The sequence below is a fragment of the Polistes dominula genome, unplaced genomic scaffold (assembly GCF_049000335.1).
Source record: "Polistes dominula isolate Pdom_NZ unplaced genomic scaffold, Pdom_raw_medaka contig_20, whole genome shotgun sequence".
NCBI classification, from domain to species: Eukaryota; Metazoa; Arthropoda; class Insecta; order Hymenoptera; family Vespidae; genus Polistes; species Polistes dominula.
In genome coordinates, this window is record NW_028301147.1 from 5,570,926 (window position 1) to 5,587,105 (window position 16,180).

The 16,180-nt window shown below is 30.9% G+C and overlaps 1 protein-coding gene across 1 annotated transcript in view; it reads right to left on the reverse strand.

Moving 5' to 3' along the window:
- Positions 1-16,180, reverse strand: part of Gfrl (Glial cell line-derived neurotrophic family receptor-like) — a 238,459-nt gene that overhangs the window by 17,974 nt on the left and 204,305 nt on the right. The window contains exons 11-16 of the mRNA XM_089177345.1: positions 14,402-14,607; positions 12,261-12,554; positions 11,730-11,794; positions 11,372-11,576; positions 10,543-10,688; positions 10,056-10,184 (exon numbers count right to left, since the gene is read on the reverse strand). Coding sequence (XP_089033471.1) covers positions 10,056-10,184; positions 10,543-10,688; positions 11,372-11,576; positions 11,730-11,794; positions 12,261-12,554; positions 14,402-14,607 — 1,045 coding nt within the window. The remainder of the gene's footprint in view (positions 1-10,055; positions 10,185-10,542; positions 10,689-11,371; positions 11,577-11,729; positions 11,795-12,260; positions 12,555-14,401; positions 14,608-16,180) is intronic.

Consider the following 16,180-nt stretch of genomic DNA (forward strand, 5'->3'; position numbering starts at 1 on the left):
AAGAATAAGAAAACGAAGAGACAAGGGAGAAGTCGAAAGCTTTGACTTTTTAACTACAAAAGCGTGCTCCCTCTTTTGCGAGGAAGACGGAGTTCCTTTTCTTCTTCCATTTTATTTCTTTTTCCGACGATATTTCGACGTCCACTCTTCTTCTTTCTTTTTTTCTTATTTCTGACATAGCAGAGGGTATAGAAAGGGAATAAGAGAAGGACAGAGATGGAGATAGAGAGTAAGGAAACGAAAGGAAAAGGTCTGAAAGAAAGAACCGAGCGAACGCTTAAGTGGCGCATGGAAATTCAATGAAAAGTCACGAGAGCTCAAGAGATCGATACTCGGATATGGAGACTTGAATGTGGCAAGACAAGGCAAGGCAAGGAAAGGCAAGGCAGGGCAAGGCAACCCAAGCCATGCCAAGCAAAGCCAAGCCAAGCCAAGGTAAAGGAGAAGACGAGCCGGTTGAATAGAGTAAAAGGAGGATGAGGAGAAGCGAAGGCATAGGTGCCTTTATTGGCCTCATGCCAGTCCTCGCTATCAATGTGGAACACCTGCGCGTTTACGTTCGGCCCTCGTCTTTTGGCGACGAATGAAACTTGAATCCCTTTTCTTCCTTTCACCAACTGTCGAAGTACCTACTCCCGAGAAAAAAAGGAGAAAGTGAATTGATGTTAATTCTAAGTATCGAATACGAATGTTTTCTGAGGATTTACTCTAATTGTAAGATAAACTTGTTAGAAAATAATGGATAAACTTGTTTTTATTTTTATTCTTTTTATAAAATGATATTAAGCGAATCGTGGATACCTAAGTTTTCTTAAACGAATAATCGTTAACGAAAGATTAAAGATCAAATCACAAAATTATAGTTTGTTTTCTTTTATGTATATTTCTAAACCGATATAGTTTCGAACTCGACTGGGATAAAATCTTTTATAAATATGAATATTTGAAGTTAAACTAGATGAGTTTTTCAAAGTGAACGATCGGATGTTATCGCACTAGAAAAAGGGAGAATGGAAAAAGTAGCTAGCTTTCCTTCGACTACTCTTCTTTCCCCGAATACCTACACCTTTTTCTAGACGACGAGAACCATTTCGATCTTACCGTAACCGAGCGAACGAAATACTTGGAGAACACTTCCACAGTTCCAATGATATCACTTTCCAAACTCGTTTCGAAGTAAACGTTTTCGTCATCTTCCAAAAGATTTACATTTTACATTGCCAATTTTTATTTTATTTTCTTTCCGGTCTCTACCCTTTTTCTTTTTCATTATCTTTCTACATCTAGAATAATGATTAGGACAATACGCATGCGATCGATCCTGTAAGTATAACTCGATCAAAAATGCAATCATTCATTTTTTCAAATATATTTTGTTTATTTCCATATTATTTTAATAATTTAATTTTCTTTTTTAATGATATTTTTTGTTTCTATGGTCATCTTAACTTCTATGAGCGTTATTAAGGATTATTATATATATAGATGAAGAGTTCGTTGAACAGATCCAATCAATATATTAGTTCAATCAATTTCGTGAAATTTCTTCGAAGAACGTGACATATACACGTCATGAATATTTATGAGATGTCTATTGCTCCACATCAGGAGAATGCATCGGATACATTGAATGCTGTTAGCAAACAACAGTATGCTACGTATTATGTACGTCACAGGTAAGTTTACTGTAGCCAACGGTAGCAGCCACTTGTTTACACGTAATCCTAAGGCGATACTGAGCTCAATATCAGAATCTGGGCCAAATTTCTATCTTCGATTAATCAAATCGATCCTATAAATTATAAATTACTCTCTCGTCTTATTTGTATATATCAAGTATAATTTTGTAAAGTCTTTTTTTTTATTTTTACTTTACTAGTTAACTGTGGCAATTTCTTTAAAGAATATGTAATTTTTTGCTTCTTAACTTCTTTTCACTCATTTCTTCATCAAATATAATTTTTCATTCCTTATTCTCCGATCTTTTTCTTCCATTTACCGTCTTCTTAATTTTTAACTTTAATCGTCTTCATACATAGGAACGTAGTATAATATAACGATAAAGAAAAATAATTTGCTCGACAATCTATTTAATGTTAAGACATAGCAAACGTAAGAATGTACAAGAGAAAAAGTGGAAAGACGTGAAAAAATAAGAAGTAAAAAGAAAAGAAAAAAAAATAAAGTCACGAAGTTTTCTAGCTAGCGTCAAATTGAGTCTCTAAATTATTAAAAGCTTGAATACTTACTTTTTACACTTCCCAACCGTAAGCCGTCTTAACCTTTCCTTACTGCTAGTTTTTAAGATTTATTATCACGAGCAGTCAGTCGTAGTATAAATTTTCGTATGTTTCGTAAATGTGTCAACGTGTTTCGATGAAAAGCATAAATTTTGTCTTTGGAAAATGTTCAATATATTTTTGATAAAATTTTCCCAAGCGATTATTATCATTTTACAATATTTTATTGATGAAAATAAACGTGCTATGTTTAAAAAATAATCTTTCAATTGAAAAAAGGATACTTCAATTGTTAATTAGAGTTAAATTCGTTTTTATTATAACTCATTAATTAATATCTCTGAAAATAAATTAATCGTGAAATTATGCTGACTATTCAACTAGCAAAACGTTTAAAATGATGTCAGAAAGTATATTTATATATTTATAAAATGTCAACGTGGCGAGAATTCATAGAAGCATAATGTCAACAATGAAAATGAAAAGTATACAAAGGTACTAAAAAATTTTTTCATATTAAATCTCACGATGCCTATCTGATTTTAATTAGTATAAAATTTATTCATCTCGTTTTACGTATATTAAGAAAAACGAATTTGAATGTATAAATACTTAATTATGTAATATAAACTCATATACACACACTTTCTGGCAAATCATTCGTGAGCTTTTCATGGTATTTTAGTAACTGTTTTATATTCAGTTTTGTTTCATGAATATAATCGTCCAATTAATTGCAAATTAAAAAATTTCTGACGAATATTTCACTTGCAATATCTTTTTCGCATTAAAAAATTAGCACGTAATGAGAAAAATGAGACATCAGGAAAATAAATACGTATCATTCTAAAACTTTATTTTTACTCGCGTGAAATTTTATGACAAAGAAAAAGAAAATCTTTTTTTCGATATATTAAGCATGTTTTAGGAGTTTATAACAAATAATTTCACGTGGATCTTTTTTATTGACTCCTGAGTCAAAAAAAGTATTCTACTTGTAAGAGAAATTTCGATAGATCAATATTCATTAAAAATAACATACTTTAAATAAACACACAAAGATAACACACGAATACATAAGTATAGGAAAAGAGTTTCGATAGGTTCAGGTTCGCGTGCCAAGCTAAAAAGAAAGAAAAGTGAAAAATGTGTGAAATGACAGGAATAGTTCGCCAAAAGAAACGAATGTCTTCGACTTGGCAGCAAAGGGACGATGAGATAGAGGTGACGTAAGAGAGGAGTGGGATGAACAGGAGAAACTGTGGGTTCTTCTCTTATATTACCAAAGTTTTATGACGTATGTACCAACGACGAGGGAATATATAACTTTACTTTTTCTTTTTGTCATTCGTTCTCTTTCCACTGAAGTAAGTACTATGCGCTCATGGAAAGGTCCTCGAATGGAGTAAGGGTTGAGGGGGTACGGAGTTTGAAGTAGGAACAAGGATAAGCTAAAGTCGATGAACCGTATCTCGACTAGGTAGGTATCCTTGAAATTGAAATGAAAACTGCAGACACGACGAAAGATACAAGCTACGAGAGAACAAATAACAAATTCAAATACAAACAATTTCAAAGGGGAAAGAGTGAGAGAAGGAGAGAGAGACAGAGAGAGAGAGAGAGGGAGAAGCTAGCGATGTATTTGCAACCCAACGCTATTAAACGCAACTTTCGTACATTTGCAGCACGTGCAAGGTAAGCTTCACCGTTGTTTGCTAACGTTTCTTGTTTCCCATTGTGTTGTACATATACGAGACGGAATAAATAAGACGCCGATCATTAGGTACGCGCACGCGCTTTCTCTCTGTATCTTTTTCTTTCTATCTATTTCGTTAATTTTCTTCAAGTTTTAATTAAATTATAGATAGGTGAAAACAACTTGTCAATTCGTCCGAAGTATTTTCGACTGATTTTGGATAAAATATTTCGATAAATGTGAACTTTGTCAATTAAAACTATGCCAACTAATATTATATTATTTAACAAATTATATTTTTTCACTAATTAGGGTAATCAATGAAGTAAGAAAAAAGTATTTTTTCTTTAGTTTTTTTTTTTTTTTTAATAAATAATAAATTTCAATAAAAATTGTATGGAAATAAAAGTGATACTCAATACAATCGTTATTTTCTATTTATGACAAAACATTATACAATGAAAAAATCATGGAATATCAGAACGTATGACATGGATATAAGTTGATACGTCTTTCTCTCTCTGAAACTATCTTACCCCGGTTGAACGATAATTTTTCTCAAAATAATTTATTACATATGAATTTGAAAAGGCATCATTTTAGATGTCAACGAGTAACACGAAAAGGCTGTTTAAAGGTGAGATTTAGTACGGTGCGGTTCTTTCGTTAGCACTTTAGTCGTTAACATTTTATAAGTGTTAGTGTGCTCCTCTACTTATGGAGTAAAACATTCAAGCATCTCTTAACTTACCACAGCCTTAAATATAGACTTGACCGAGTTGAGAGAAAAAAAAAGAAATTTAGTGGAAAATAAAGAAAAAAAATGTCACGATTCAAGTAAGAAGATAGACATTTTTTTTGTTTATTCCAATAAACAATGTCAAGCATAGAAACATGCCTCGGAATATTGATTTAAATAACTGCACCAATGTTGACCGGTGTAACAATGACGACGGATCGAGAGGATAGAATGAACAGTGAGGGACTAGATAGACACGATCCATCGGGATTACTCAAAATCGTTTCTTCTATCGACTACGAAGGATAGAGTATTTCGATCTACCAAACGAGATAGAGAATCTAAGCGAATAGGAAAACGACAGAGAAAGAAAGAAAGAGAGAGAGAGCGAGAGAGAGAGACGGATTGATGGACAAATAGATAAACGATTCGAGAAGGTTCAGGATATGTACTACATTTATATATATATATATACTATATACCTCTATATACTATAGGTATAGAATATAATCTAATATATAGGACGATGGGCAAAAGGGTACTGGTAAGAATGATAGAAAGATGTGAGTTCAGGGAATTGCGTTGAGTCATTGGCCACGGAATGACCATTATTACCGATAAGCGACTCGTCTTCTCTATCGTTTTTCTATCTAAAAAAGAACTTACCCCTAAAATCTTCTCCTTTGATTTCATATTTTCGCGTTAAAGAGAAAGACAAATAATTTAATTCCCCAAAACCATTTTGGCGCAAGGATCGGTACAATCCTATTCCATTTTTATCAAATTTCCAATAATTTTTTTATTTGTATTCTTATCAATAACCTTGAACCAAGGCCGACGTGAAGTTACATCTCGAAACCTTCTAAATTCATTATCGAAAAATAAAACCTTTACTTCTGGACTAATAGGTATATCTATTATCTTTAATCATTCATTTTGAACGAGACCACATTGTTATACTATTTATCGCCCTATTAACGATATAAATAATACGATAAAGAGAAATCAATCAAGTATAAAATATCGTGTCCTCAAATTAACTACACGCTTCGAACATTTCAGGATCGAAAATCGATTTACAGGAGGTCGAAAAGCGTGCTTTATGAGGAGGAGTCTGCCTCTCTCATATTTCTCTCTCTCTCTCTCTCTCTCTCTCACGCACACACACACACACACTTTCTCTTTCTCTCTCTCTTTCTCTCTTTATCTCTTTCTCTACGCTACACACCGCAGTTACGTGCCATAACTTTGGTCTATCGCTTAATTGCTTTATTAGAAACTCATTCGGTCCTATCTACGAGTAGGCGGATACCTATGCCGAATTTAGTTCATAGTAGAGATCACCGACGTTGATCGACGACACGTGCTAATTTGAGAAGTCCTTTCTCTTGAATCTCGCTTATTCCTTACTAACTTACTCAATCTCCGAACAACTTTATCCTTCGACCAAATTTAACATTTCCTTTACTTCTCCTTAATCGAACAATTAATATTATCGATTTGAAGAATATCAAACTCGTTATTAAAATAATGTTATGTTCATTTAAATATGTTACTTGATTAATTTATATAATAATAATAATAATTATTATTATTATTACTATTATAGTATAAAATTATTTATCATTTTCTAATCACTTGTAATATATGAGCTTTTTACGTTTGTGTCAAGTACTTGTTTTGGATAAGACAATTGATTAATGTTATTCATATTCAATTTTTCTTATCCTTAGATAAGATGGTAGTACAATAGTATGTCCTTGCTGATTAATTTTTCGCGATAGCACTAAGTACACAGATTTTAATCGTACGTTTGTTCAAAGAAAGTCGCGCATTTACAAAACAAAAGAAAAGAAAGAAAAAAAGAAGTAACTCCGCCTGGGTATGTAATTTATGGTTCGTCGACGACTGGTAAAGCGCTGGAAAGTTGCCATCGATGCTAGTAAAAGCATTTCGTAGACCGTGCGCAGACCATTTTCCGTCATCCGATGATTGGTGTGGTTTCGAGCTTTCCTCGAAAATCTTTCAAAGCTTCTCTCTCTCTTTTCTTTTTTTTTCTCTCTTTCCCTCTCTCTATTTTATCTTTTTAAAAAATAATATATTGTCAAATTATTATAGTTAAAATGAAAATTTATTCATTTTCTAATTTCAGAAGTCGATTAATTCGATTTATTGGATTGTGCTACTATCAAAGAAGATATCAAATTGAATGAAACTTGACAAATCTAAAGATGATCAACTATTTTTTTGTTTCTTTCCTTGCAAGTAATCTTCCAAAAGATCTCGAATCGATTGATATAATCAAAGCAATTTTCCTCGACGATTACTGACAATTTGTGAAGATAATTCTAAAACGATTAGTTATCCAATTATAAAGGTAAAAGAAAAAAGTTCTTTTTCTTTTCGAAGCACGTACCGATTTATTCGAACAAAGAAATCGACTTTTTGGTGTCTGTCCAAAGTCTCGTTCGGCCGATTCGCAATTTGTATTTTAAATTGACCTGTAATATGCTTCACATAAGTTTCTTAAACATTTAATTTTATTCAACTTCCTTTCTAGATCGTCCAATGAATTTTAATCAACACGTTTTATTAGACACGTTTTATATGTGCGTTCATTGTTCTATGAAAAAATGAAAAAATAGATTCTTTTTTTCTATCCAAAGAGATCAATAGGAGTACTTTTATTTTTAGTTTTTTTAATATAACAAAATCAGAAGAATTTATTGTTTTGATTCTTGAGGAAAATATACCAGTAAAAGTTTGTACTCCAATGGATAAATAAATAAGTAAATAAATAAAATAACATGATATTGAATCGTATAATATGTATATTTTTCGCATCAGTACAAGTCATATGTAACATCGATTAAAATTCAACACTCGGCAATATGCCGACTTCAATATTTAATCAAAATTAACGTAAAATAGATGGGGAGAAAATGGGAGAGAAACAAAGTTGGAAAAAGTGTGTATTGTGACGTTCAATGAAATAGCAAGCACCCACGGTGTCCATTCAAATCCGCGAAGCTTCCATCAAATTGCAAATCGGTCGACGTTTAATCGCAAATTGGAAATCGCATTGGAAGCTCACGTAACTCGCTCGAAACTTTCGATACTTTTAACTTTCCTCTCTTCGTTCTACTTCGTTCTTCCTATACAGGGTGAAACATTTTAAACAGACCTCTCTTGAAGATAGTAAATAAATATTTCGAATAAAATTAATTCTAGATCGCAACAACGAACATTTGTTTTTTTTAACAATATTATTTTGAAATAGAATTTTTTTTGTATTTTTTCAAATGTTATTATACGTTTGCAAAACATTTAAGATTTCTTTTCCTTTTGATTCAAGACGGTTTGATATCATTTTAAACGTTGTATAGAAATAAAAAATGGCAACCAAATATTTTAGAGGTAAATTTAAAAGTAACATTTTACTTTGCCCACCTAGTATAGAACGTTTGTACGGCAATGAAATCGGCCGATGTATCCCGTACGGTTCGATGTGAACGGAACTTTAAATGCGCGACATTTTGCGCCGGTCAATCGGCTTTGGTTGCAGGTAGAAATCCTCCCTTTCTCTACCCAATCCTCTACACCCTCTTGTCGTCACTACCACCCCTTATGGAGCGTCATCCAGCCGTTTCAATTCCTCCCCTCATTTTATGCATGAGGACGAATTAGACGGATTTTCACCTACAGATTTTCGAAACGATTCGATGCCAATTTAATGTTTCATTTGATTCGAGCTTATTTTTTAGGCGTATAAAAAAAAATAAAAAGCACGACTTACTTATTATTTCTTGTATTCGTTGTAAATTCTTTATCGATTTATTGACTAATCGCTTTTTGCGTGTTCTCTATATTACTATTGACTAACACAAAAACATTTATTCATTAAAAATCAATTAGTGTTAGAAAATTCATCCTACAAATATTTAACTATATTTTCCTTCTCTCCTGGGAATTGAATAAATCCTAATGATGAACGCGATTTAATTCAATCCCGAAGATTAGAAGCGTGTTCGATTTTGGTGCTTACATTATCGACATCTCGCTTGTTACGCGAGAGTTTCAATTGCGTGCTCATAGAATATATCGATGATTAAATGTATTCGTTGTTAATTACCTCCATTCATAAGACTTTAAGCGAGTAATAACTACATTTACCCGTTTGCACATTTTGTTAATGGGTTTCTCAATATTAATATTTACATCTAATAATTAATTATAATGCTATGTTAGATGCTGGGTTTTATACTGTCGCAATAAGAAGGGAGTTTAGGAATAGGTTTGTTCTCGTTGACATAGCAGTATGCGGAGACCTTTGAAGTCTCGGTTTGTTTACAAGGAACATTTCAAAGTAGTGACCTAGCCAATAAAAGATTATTTGCAGTCTAGGAATGAGTCATAAAATCAGAAGAAAAGTGTTTTCCTTGATGATAGAATAATCGGAATAATTTTATTATGATAATTAATTATTAAATTATTAAATAAATATTTATTATTATTATTATTATTATTATTATTATTATTACTATATAAGTACAATATAAATTGAAAAAGTAATTTTCATACAATGAAGTGACAATAGAGAGACAATCATGCTAGTTTTAATGTTATATTCAGCTAATTTTCGGTTAACATTGTTTTTATTGCTATTCGAAATGAATTTATTGTCATATTGCAAATAGAACTCTATTCACGTTTATTGGTAGTAATGACGAGATAACTATTACAAGGAAATACTTCATCTAAATTGCATTACAATAAAGTTTAATGTCAAGACATAGAAATTTTACAAACTGTGGTTACAACGTTGATAATAAAATCTTTGTCTCTTTGTAACAAAAAAGTAAAGTGTTTAAGATTTTCTAAAGAATTAATTTAGCGTTAGGTTCGTTGGATTTCTTTAAATAAATTAGAATTTTCGTGCAGTTAGAATTTAAGCTCATTATTGCAACATGATATTACTTAGTCTTTCTTGGTTCGTTTCAAGAAAACACAATCGAGAACTCTGTGAATTTTCTTTCATTTGATTTCTTACCTATTTAAAGTCTTCGTTTCGCGAACTATTATCAATTAAAACTTCAACATTATTTCCACTTTTCTACAGCAAGACTACAAGACTTTCCGACTACAAGATTTTCGTACACACTATTCAATGATCATTATATTTTGTAAGCATAAACATTTTGATAGAAGAATAGTGACTATAAATAATTTCAGAATAATTTCATAATATTGCTGTTAACATATTTTCTTTTTATCGTTTGCATGATTAGAATATTTGATTAGAATTATCATTCGTATGAAACGACTTAAATGAACTCATATATACATACAAGTATAAATAGACGAATTAGTATTTGCTTACCTTAACTCGCAAGAGGTGTTGCAAGCTTTGAGCTTGACTGCTATTTAAGGGTGGATTGTCCGTACCAAGACGTGCTACTGCAATCACGTTCTCTCGAGTCATATTGTAAAGGAAGAGCGTGCATACGGTCTGTAAAAGGAAAATAAAAAACGTTTCAACGTGATTTCACGTTTCTTCGTATTACCAATTTTTTTCCAAGCAATTTTCTTCTTTGCAAGCGACAAATTTTCAGTGAATTATTCGCCAATACCAAAGAATTATTAAAAGTGCTGATTCTTTTATGAAGGAAGTAGAAAAGTCTTTAATTATATTCATAGAAATTTGAAATTTTATTTCACTTCATTTTTATCGGGTAAAAAAAGAACAAAAAGTGTTTACCATAACGAATCGACATAGGCTTCTGCTTTAATATAATATGTTAATCATTGTTAATTCAAATTTTAATCATACCATTATCTTGGTATTATATCGTTTTGACGCAATTTACCTGATTATTTACTTCCTCTCTCATAAAATTGTCGAGAGACGACACGGCATCTAGAACCGTAAGATTATTGTGTGGCCTTAGCAAGGTCTCATCCTTCTCACTATATCCCAAGAACATAAAAACTCCATGTGGTATACTGTATGCTCCTGTTATGAGAAAAAAATAAATTAAAAAGATCATTTTTATAACATATACACACATTTTATGCCTCTGATATGACAGTATTAGTATATAGTTACATAGTTATGTTCAACTTTATTTCTTTCGCTGATACTAACTTTACTATTACTGTCGTTATTACAATCATCGTATTATTATATTACTAAATTATTAATTATTTTTATACACAAATTGGAAATATTAATATACCAGTTTATCTGATAGTAATAATTGTAATTAGTATAAATTGATAATAGCTAAACATTTAACGCGTTATTTTTTTTGTTAATAATCATTAACAATAAGTGAAAGAAATCATACCATAAATTTCTATTAAATTCAAATAATATTTCCGAAATATAAGATTTCAAATGAACCGATATTTGGATGTATCTACGCCTAAATAATATATTATTAAATATATTCTTTCTTTTATTTTATTTTATTTTTTTCAGTAGGAAACATATTTATTACATATACTAAAAATATCGCATATATACATATGACAAAGTGGATATCGAGACGACGAGTATGAAATATGAAAAATTGTAGTTATTTCAATATTGAAAAAGTATTATGGTATATAGGATAGAAAGTGTCGAAGGATAAAATCGACATGAGAGATCGAAGAATATGTTCAAGCGAATGCGTCAAAAATGGCTTTACTTACCAGGTGATGGACGCATACATATGAAACCTCCGCTATAGCAAAGGCATGGACCACGATGGGCTTGATAGGCTGGGGCCTCATGATTGTAGTATGCGAAGTCCGTTTTGCAAGGAGACGAATCGACGCAGATCGTATTGCAGATAAGAACTTCACCTTCGCCACATTGGCAGAGCTCTGAACATTCTGGCTCGTCTTCACGATAAAGCTACCGACAAGATCGTTTATTGTGTTACATAGTTAATCGATAAGAGTAGGTTCATTCGACGAACCTTAACGTCAAGAACACTTTCATTATATACAATTAACTTACGTACACATGTACGCATGTGGTATTAGTCAAAGGAAATAATTAACTCACCCTTTTCCCTTTACCCTCCCGTATATACTGATGACTCTGTCTCGGTCTTTGAACAACACAAAAACCTGAAAAAAGATTAATATTTATTACTTACAATTAATACAAATACATATGATCAAAATGTCATTTTTAAAACGCTCAATTCAAATTTTCAAGAAATAATGTCAAATTTCATTTTTTATACTTAAAATAAATGTCCTCACTAATTAGATTTAACGCGACCAAATGAAATTGATTTGTATGATTGTTCAATAATAAATAATTTTACGACGTATATTTAACAATTTTTTTCTACTTTTTATTTTGTAGAGTTAATCAATTTGGCAAACGACGAAGTCGATCAAATATTAGTTGAAGCCATGATTATATCAACATACTTTTCATTTTATGATACAATTGTAATTATTGTTGATACACGAGTATGTAATTGACGTTTTTCCTCTTTCCTCTAAGAAATAATTTAATATTTTAACATTGTCTTAGTAGACACGTTCTGAGAAACAATCGTTAAACGAAAAAGACAATACTCACGAGGAGGTGTGGTGGTCGTTGTAGTCGTGCTCGGTGTCGTGCTAACAGTGTTAGTCGTAATTTCTAAAGTTTCCGTGGGTTCGGTGGTCGGCCACCTCGTTACTTCCGGTAGTTGATTATCTTCAACTCGCTCGACCGCGGTGACCGTCGTAGTCGCCGTCATGCTTATATGTGTTCTCGTAGTCGACGACAATGTTGTCATCGTTATCGGTGTCGATGGTATAGTACCAATCGGCGTTGTTCTTTGATAGTGATGGTGTTTTCGACGTATATGGTAGTCCTTTTGAGATTCAACTGAACGATATAAGAGAAATCTTGTTAAAATTTTGATCGAAATATAAGCAAACTACTACATTGTATAATTCATCAATAGTAATCTTTAATCTTGATTTTTGTTATGTATTTTCTTTCTTTATACTGGCTGACCAAAGTTTATACCTATAATTGAAAAACTAATTTACCAAAAGCGTACATATATAAATAAATACGTAAGGTAATAATTTATACTTTACGTGATTATTAATTAATTAGGGATTATAAATATTTGTTATGTAATAAATAATAATAAATAAATGATATTAAGTTTTAAATTTATTTGCTTTGTCTTTAAAGTAGTATGACGACATAACTCGCGATCCCTAGTTAAAAGGTTCAAAGCATATTTTACTAATTGTATGGATAAGAAATTGTTTTATGAATATGACAAATGAATCTTCTCCATCACTATGATTAATAAATTTCGCTCGTTTAAAAGTTAAATCATTTGTTTTTAAAACATGCTGTATAAACTCGATAAGAAAATAAGCTTCACTTTTCTTCATCTTTCCCAATCCTCCATCAACAAGGTTTTCCATAAACATGCTCATTATTACACGACAAGAGCGTAAAAGCAATGATATATAACCGTTTGCAACATTCCATTATTCATTTCGCAATTTCTATCATTGCAAGGGTGAAGCAACGTAGGCAGGACCACCCGACGGCGTGGTACGGTTCCACCTGAAATTGTAATCAGCCTAGAGCCTCTGGACACTGAAATATTGCACGACACCAACCCGTAGGCGATAGTCATACAAGTCCCCTAACAGCGTTGCACCAAATTAAGTCGATATTTTCATACCTTTTTCCCATTTTGAAAAGAACGAAATGAATTTCTTTTTCTTAATCTGCCAATAAAATATTCGTTACAGCTATCATAAACTTGTGAGCCCATTTCTTTCGGGGATTAAATCGATCCTGTTAGTCTGACCTATTTTATTTAAGATATGGGTAAAATATTATCGAATAAGAATAAAATTGAATGGAATAAAAGCGAAATATAAATTATATATTATGTGACCTCGAAATTTTATATAATTTTTATTCGTAAATTAAGTTTAGTTATTAATACTACATTAATCAAAATTATAAGATTCATTCAATGATAATAAAATGATCTATATTTTGGATAGTAAAATTTTGGAAATCTCAAAGCTAATGTATTATTAATTATATTACAGTATTATAATTTAATATTATTTAAAGAAATATGATCAATTATAATAAAGTATTATTAATTATAATTATATACTAATATTATGCTTGTTGGTATTGATAAACAACTTGTTCCTTTGGTAGTTATTCGCTCAACATATTTTCCAAAGTTGGAAATAACTATTGTAATTTGAAAATAAGTGGCTAGCTATGCTCGAGCATACATATTAAACATAGAATTTGTTGATCGAATTTAAATAGATTTTGCTAGTCACGATATCCAATAATAATAGTCGAATATGTTTGGATTATGATGACAACAATACGTATTAAATAATGCCGATTCTCTTGATTAATATAAAGCAATTTTCAAACGTCAATGTCATACAAATGAGATCAATGTACAATACATATTTATGTACATTTGATATAATTTTTAATTAAATAATAACAAAATATGATATTTTTAATATTTATACAAGTACAAGATAGAGGTTAAAAAATAACTTTGCAGAGGAAAATAAAAGTTATTTCTGAAAAGCCGATTACGTGTAAACTTATTACGAGAATATGATAATATATATATATCTCTTACAATTCTGGTTTTCAGCTAATGTACATGCATAACATAGAGCGCTTAGAGTGTCTCTAGAACTTAATTAACTTACCTACACACGGGTTAACCCAAAGGAGTCTCTGCCAACCAAGGCAGTCATAGAGTTGCGTGAAGTCGGTGCCTTTGCAAGCGCAATTCGAACGAAGTTCGGTACCAAGTATACCCAGCATCGCTTTTCTACAATCTGATGGTGGTCCAGCACATTTTTTAGTTACGCTGTCTACCGCACAACTCTGTTCGTAACGCTCCAATCTTGAGCTAAATGTTCCAGAAAAGACATAAAAAAAAAGAAAAGAGAAGAATTAAAATAATGTTTAGATAGTTTGATTAACGATAAATGAATTGCTATTACTTGTAAGTGAGTACACAAGGACAGAATTGGAACGATTTTTCGTCGATTTCAAGAGGGAAAAATGCGACCCTACTTGATTCATTAATCAGAGAATTAAAAGAGGGACGTCAAGACGTTTCCCTAAATGAGCCCGTCGTTTGAGTAATTAGAGAAAAAGCGGCGGTTTTAAAATTTCTTAAGTGACTCCTAAGTCGAGCAAAAGGGAGAAGAGAAAAATCGTTTGGATAAATTTAATGAGTCATTCGATCGATCAAAAGCTAAGCGTGCATCTTAGTCAATAAGAAAATTAAAAGAAGTCTAATACGATAGGATTTATTTTATCTAAGAAAGGGAACAATATCTGTTCTTATTTGTTTTTCCTTTAATCAATTACCATATACTTCATAGTATATCACTATATGTTATTCATTTTTTAATTATAATATTAATTTTCTCTCTCCAGAAAAAAATATCCCCACATACATTTTATTAATCTTATTAAAGTGTTATTAAAATATTAAGAGTACCAGACAAAAATTTGTTGTAGGTTTTATATAAAGTAAGTAATATTAGCGACAATGGTTATATATATTAATATAAATAATATATTATTAGATATATTCACATTGCATTTTACTATTATCACTAATAATAGGTATTTTATTTCTTCATATCATCTAAGTTTCTGATTTTGTTTTGTTTTTTTTTCTTTCTTTTTGCAAACTAATTTACTGATGCCCTAAGGTAATTTTCCTTCAAAAAGCATTGTTTCTTTTTTCGATAAAATATAAAGCTTAATGCGGCGCGACGTAGGGTTAAAGTCAATTGTTTCTAAAAACAAACGTACCGAAAGAATTTGTAATTCAGCTGCATTTTCAAACACGAGTAATAAAGATCTTAGTAACTAAGAAAAGCACTGAACTTCACAAGAAATCTTTTCAACGTGAATATTTGTTCGTCTACGAGGTATAAAACGAAAGAAAAAAGAGAAAGTAAAAGAGATTTTTAACGAAGGGAGTTTTGCAAACAGCACATCCATATTCTAAATGAGATGAATTTTAAAAATTTATGTAGGTCAAAGGTACTTTTAACATTGTTAGTTATCAAAAATACACTTCTTTATCTCTGATTTAATGGCGACCAATTTTACAAATGTAAATGGGTCATCTTATATTACAGTTATTAAAGATACATTTATTTAGCATGAAATTTTCGAATAAAGAATTCAAATTGTCGAATAATTATTTTCATCGTCTAACTATATCAACTATTAAAGTCGTCATTATACATTATTGTATAAAATTTGAAATTTAAGTAGTATAAAAATACTGATCATTTTTTAATTATTACGGTGAAATTATTTGCGAAGTTTTTTCGGAAGTATATATTTAAATTTGAAGATAAAGTCGATAAAAAGATACTGAACGTTTTAACTTAATTTTTTTGACGGAATATGAAACATTATAAAATATTAATGAACTAATTAAACCTCAATAGGAC